We start from the raw sequence: 6,225 nt of genomic DNA, 5'->3' as shown, positions 1-6,225 counted from the left end.
CTATCCTGTGGCCATTCAATCCAATGTAGACACTCTGGTCCTGCAGGAGGGAGAGTGGGGATCTCAGTCAGGTGTAATAGAGGGCAGATGGGATTATTGAGCCTGATTACAGCATACAACACATGCTCTTTTGTTGCCAGCACCTTTCACCCTTTCTCCTAAACACAAGCACTCTGATCTTCCTGGGCAGGGCCTCATTAGTTATCAGATCTTTGAGTTCTCCCAGGCTCCCATGTTTGCATAACCTGTAAAGAGACACCTATGTTGTCATTGATCTTAAAGGTTTAGCTCCTAAAAGCAATACCATGTCAAACACTCCAACCCCTAGTCTCAGAGAGCATGGAATCCCTTCTCCCTCAAACACATGGAGTGTATGGAGCTGGTCCAGGGAAGTGACTAAGGTGGATGTATTTTAGCTCTTCCTATGAGACTTATATCTATAGCCTTGAATGCTACAAACAAACATGGACATAAGTTATATGGAAAATGCAGGGCAAGTGCTTGTTGATATCACACTTCCGTAACGGCTTTAGAACTTTATATTCAGAACAGGTTGTTAGGACACTAAGTGGGTATTTAAATCATTAGACAAACAGTTTACTTAAAACATAGGTACAGGGGCACCTGTGTGGCTCAGTGGGTTAAAGCCTCTGCCTTCGGCTCAGGTCATGATCCCAGGGTCCTGGGATCGAGCCCCGCATCGGGCTGTCCGCTCAGCGGGGAGCCTGCTTCCTCTTCTCTCTCACTCTGCCTGCCTCTCTGCCTACTTGTGATCGCTATCTGATAAATAAATAAAATCTTTAAAAAAAAAAAACCATAGGTACAAAAAGAACCAACGGCTTGGGTTCTAGGATATTGATTTCTAGAGAGATGATTTAATCATTGTGGAAAGATACATGTCAAAGTTTGATGTCATGAATAACATTTTTGTGTAGTGATGTCTTAATATTTAGCTACTGTGATGTCTGCTCTCCATTCAGATGGATATTTCATCAAGGTACAATTAAAAGTGTCAGAAACTCAGAGGTTAAGAGGTAAAGTCCATTTCTAGTAGGAAAGACATTGCCTCATTAGACTCATGTTGGCCATGATCAGGAGCCTGAGATGTTACAAACTAGGGACCACCTTAGCAAAAACTCACTGAGAATGTATTTGATTCTAGGAAACTAAAGAAACAACACAGAATGGAGTACTGGAACTCCACCTTGGGCAGTGGCTTTATATTGATGGGGATTCTGAATGACAGTGGGTCTCCTGAACTGCTCTGTGCCACAATCACAGTCCTGTACATGTTGGCCCTGACCAGCAATGGCCTGCTGCTCTTGGTCATTACAGTAGATTCCCGGCTCCACGTGCCCATGTACTTCCTGCTCAGGCAGCTCTCACTCATGGATCTCCTCTTTACATCTGTTGTCACTCCCAAGGCTGTCATGGATTTTCTGCTCAATGAAAACACCATCTCCTTTGGGGGCTGTGCCCTTCAGATGTTTCTGGCATTGATGCTGGGTGGTGCAGAGGATCTGCTACTGGCCTTCATGGCCTATGACAGATATGTGGCCATTTGTCATCCTCTGAACTACATGGTCTTCATGAGGCCAAAGGTCTGCTGGTTCATAGTGGCTGCAGCCTGGGTATTGGCATCCCTAAGTGCCTTTGTTTATACTGTGTATACCATGCACTATCCCTTCTGCATGTCCCGGAAGATCAGGCACCTGCTCTGTGAGATCCCACCTTTGCTGAAGTTGGCCTGTGCAGATACCTCTAGATATGAACTGTTTGTGTATGTGATGGGTGTAACCTTCCTGATACCCCCTCTTTTTACTATCATTTCCTCTTATGCACTAATCCTGTGTACTGTGTTTCGGATGCCTTCAAGTGAGGGTAAGCAAAAAGCCCTAGTCACCTGCTCTTCCCATCTGATGGTGGTTGGGATGTTCTATGGAGCTGCCACATTTATGTATGTCCTGCCCAGTTCACTCCATAACCCCAAGCAAGACAACATCATCTCTCTTTTCTACACGGTTGTCACTCCAGCCCTGAACCCCCTTATCTACAGCCTGAGGAATAAGGAGGTTATGGGAGCCTTGAAAAGAGTCCTGGGAAAATACATGCTGTGATATACTCCAGCATCTAGGGAGAGCTTATGGCTGTCCCTCAGAGTCCATTTCTCTTCAAAGATTTCTGCTAATGCCCGTGGCGAAAACACCATAATGCAAAGGGTATCTTCTAATAGTAAAATGAAGGAATATAATTTGATTTGTCAAAAGAATTCATGTGTCTGTACTTTTATCATTTTATTTTATTTTTTGAAGTACAGTTGACAGAGAATCTTACATTAGTGTCAGGTATGCAGCATAGTGAGTTGACTAGGTCTGTATTTTATGGGATGGTCACCACAAAATGTAGCTACCATTTGTTATTGTACAACACTATTACAGTGTTATGGACTACATGCCCTTTATCCCCACTGTACCTTTTATCCTGGTGACTTATTTATTCTATAACTGAAGCCTGTATCTCTCATTGCTCTTCAACCATTTTCACCATCCTTCAACCACCCCCTCCCTCAATGCTTTGGCAACCACCAGTTTATTCTCTGTATTTATGGTTTGTTTTTGTTGTTTCTTTATTCTTTTATTTTGTTTAAAATTCCACATATAGGTGAAATCATATGGCATTTGTCTTTCTCTGACTTATTTCACTTAGCATTATACCCTCAAGGTCCATCCATATTGCCATAAATGGCAAGATTTTATTCCTTTTTATGGCTTATTAATATTCCACTGTATATATATTCACACACCACAATCAACAGGTACTTGGGTTGCTTTCATTATCTTGGCTATTGTAAATAATGCAGGAATAAACACGGGTACATTTATATCTATGAATTAGTGTTTTCGTTTTCTTTGGGTAAGTAACCATTAGTGGAACTACTGAATCATATATTATTTCCGTTTCAATTTTTTGAGGAATCTCCATATTGTTTCCACAGTGGCTGCACCAATTTACATTCCCACCAACATTGCACAATGTTTTCTTTTTCTCCACATCCGCACCAACACTTATTTCTTGTCTTTCTGATCCTAGCCATTCTGATGTGTTTAAGGTGATATTTCATTGTCAAATGTTTTTAAATCTTTTTTCCATCAGGTAACTTATTAAAAAAAATTAGTCACAGTCTATTTAAAAGTTGCTGTCTGTTTTCCCACGTAGCTAATGAGTTAAATGAGCCCAGGTACTTTTACCAGCTTTGGACTGACAGACCTCTGATTGGGGAGTCCATACTAGACCAACATATGAACCAAAGAAAAGAAAGTTTCAAGTGGGAACCCTTAGGAAGCTCCACATCAGAGGAGCAGACCTTGAGATTTGCACAAATTTTAGACCAACTGACCTTGTTAAATGATCATGTAGGCAGGCTAATTAACTACTAGTAGTTTATATGCATCTCTGTCATGTTCTCTCCTTTTTCCAAACAGCCTTTATAGAAAACACCTGGATTCTCTGACAGGTGTTATAGTTTGTCTTTTTTTTTTCAATTAATTAATTAATTAATTAATAGTTGATTGATTTAATTAATTTTTTAAATATAATATATTCTTTGTTCTGGGGGTACAAGTCTGTGATTCATCAGTCTTACACAATTCACAGCATACACCAGGCATGTACCCTCCTCAATGTCCATCACCCAGCCACCCCACCCTATCACCCCCCTCTCCTCCAGCAAACCTCCATTTGTTTCCTGAGATTAAGAGTCTCTTATGGTTTGTCTCTTTCTCTGCTTTCCTTTTGTTTCATTTTTCCCTCCATTCCCCTATGATCCTCTGTCTTCTTTCTCAAATTCCTCACATCAGTGAGATCATATGATAATTCTCCCTCTCTGATTGACTTATTTCACTTAGCACAATACCCTCTAGTTCCATCCACATCATTGCAAATGGCAAGATTTATTTTGCTTGATGGCTGTGTAATATTCCATTGTATATACCACATCTTCTTTATCCATTCATCTGTTGATGGACATCTAGGCTCTTTCCATAGTTTAGCTATTGTGAACATTGCTGCTATAAATATTCTGGTGAAGTGCCCCTTCAGATCACTACATTCAAATCTTTATAGTAAATACCCAGTCATTCCATTGCTGCATTATAGGGTAGCTCCATTTTCAACTTTTAAAGGAACCTCCATACTGTCTTCCAGAGCGGCTGCACCAGCTTGCATTCCCACCAACAGTGTAGGAGGGTTCCCCTTTCTTTGATCCTTGACAACTCCTGTCATTTCCTGACTTGTTAATTTTAGCCATTCTGACCGGTGTGAGGTGGTATCTTTCTGGGTTTTGATTTGTATTTCTCTGATGCCGAGCCATGTGGAACACTTTTTCATGTGTCTGTTGGCCATCTGGATGTCTTCTTTGCAGAAATGTCTGTTCATGTCTTCTACCCATTTCTACCCATTTCTTGATTGGGTTAATTGGCCTTTGGGTGTTGAGTTTGATCAGTTCTTTATAGATTTTGGACACTAGCCCTTTATCTGATATGTCATTTGCAAATATCTTCTCCCATTCTGTCAGTTGTCTTTTGTTTTCATTGACTGTTTCCTTTGCTGTGCAAAAGCTTTTGATCTTGATGAAATCCCAATAGTTCATTTGCCTTTGGCGATGTTTCTAGGAAGAAGTTGCTGCAGCTGAGGTCAAAGAGGTTGCTGTCTGTGTTCTCCTCAAGGATTTCGATGGATTCCTGTGTCACATTGAGGTCTTTCATCCATTTTGCGTCTATTTTTGTGTGTGGTAAAAGGAAATGGTCCAGTTTCATTTTTCTGCATGTGGCTCTCCAATCTTCCCAACACCATTTGTTGAAGAGACTGTCTTTTTTCCATTGGACATGTGTTCCTGTTTCATTGAAGATTAGTTGATCATAGAGTTGAGGGTCCATTTCTGGGCTCTCTATTCTGTTCCATTGATCTATATGTCTGTTTCTGTGCCAGTACCATACGGTCTTATTGATGACAGCTTTGTAATAGAGCTTGAAGTCTGGAATTGTGATGCCGCCAACTTTGGCTTTCTTTTTCAACATTCCTCCTCAAGGATTCTGATGGATTCCTGTCTCACATTGATGTCTTTTATCCATTTTAAGTTTATCTTTGTGTATGGTGTCAGAGAATGGTTGAGTTTCATTCTTCTACATACAGCTGTCCAGTTTTCCCAGCACCATTTATTGAAGAGACTGTCTTTTTTCCACTGGATATTTTTTCCTGTTTTGTCCAAGATTATTTGACCATAGAGTTGAGGGTCCATATCTGGGCTCTCTACTCTATTCCACTGGTCTATGTGCCTGTTTTTATGCCAGTACCATGCTGTCTTGGTGATCACAGCTTTGTAGTAAAGCTTGACATTCCTCTGGCTATTCGGGGTCTTTTCTGGTTCCATATAAATTTTAGGACCATTTGTTCCATTTCATTGAAAAAAGTTGATGGTATTTTGATAGGGATTGCATTAAATGTGTAGATTGCTCTAGTTAGCTTAGACTTTTTCACAATATTTGTTCTTCTGATCCATGAGCACGGAATGTTTTTCCATTTCTTTGTGTCTTCCTCAATTTTGTTCATGAGTACTCTATAGTTTTCTGTGTACAGATTTTTTCCTGTTTGGTTAGATTTATTCCTAGGTATCTTATGATTTTGGGTGCAATTGTTAATAGCATTGACTCCTTAATTAGTCTTTCTTCTGTCTTGTTGTTGGTGTATAGAAATGCAACTGATTTCTGCATTGATTTTATATCCTGACAATTTATTGAATTCCTGTATGAGTTCTAGCAGTTTTGGAGTTCTAGCAGTCTTTTGGGTTTTCGACCTAAACTATCATGTCATCTGCAAAGAGTGAGAGTTTGACTTCTTTGCCAGTTCGGATGGCAGGCATGCATTTTATAGAGTTGATATGTGCACATAAAATAGAGCTTTTTTTCACTTATTAATACGTAGTGAATTTTCCCCCTACATTATATGGCAACTATATAGGGCAGTGACAAAGAGAGTCTGGGGTCACTTGTCAGAGTACCGAGGTTTGAACTCAATACATCCCCACTTACTTATATAACTTTGAGCATGTTTCATTTTTTAATTTTTTTAATTTTTATTAACATGTAATGTATTATTAGCCCCAGGGGTACAGGTCTGTGAATCACTAGGCTTACACAGTTCACAGCACTCACCATAGCACACACCCTC

At 40.1% G+C, this 6,225-nt stretch overlaps 1 protein-coding gene across 1 annotated transcript; it reads left to right on the top strand.

Moving 5' to 3' along the window:
* Nucleotides 1–1,181: 1,181 nt before the first annotated feature.
* On the top strand, nucleotides 1,182–2,117 carry LOC308350001 (olfactory receptor 2AG1-like; the record flags this gene model as incomplete). Its single annotated transcript, XM_080815002.1, has 1 exon — nucleotides 1,182–2,117. The coding sequence occupies exon 1, from the start codon at nucleotides 1,185–1,187 to the stop codon at nucleotides 2,115–2,117; it is 933 nt and encodes a 310-aa protein (XP_080671128.1). The 5' UTR covers nucleotides 1,182–1,184.
* Between the last annotated feature and the right edge of the window lie 4,108 nt (nucleotides 2,118–6,225).

This window comes from Martes martes (genome assembly GCF_963455335.1).
Source record: "Martes martes genome assembly, chromosome: 10".
NCBI classification, from domain to species: Eukaryota; Metazoa; Chordata; class Mammalia; order Carnivora; family Mustelidae; genus Martes; species Martes martes.
The sequence above is the reverse complement of the archived record's forward strand: the minus strand, read 5'-3'. Positions and strand labels throughout refer to the sequence as shown.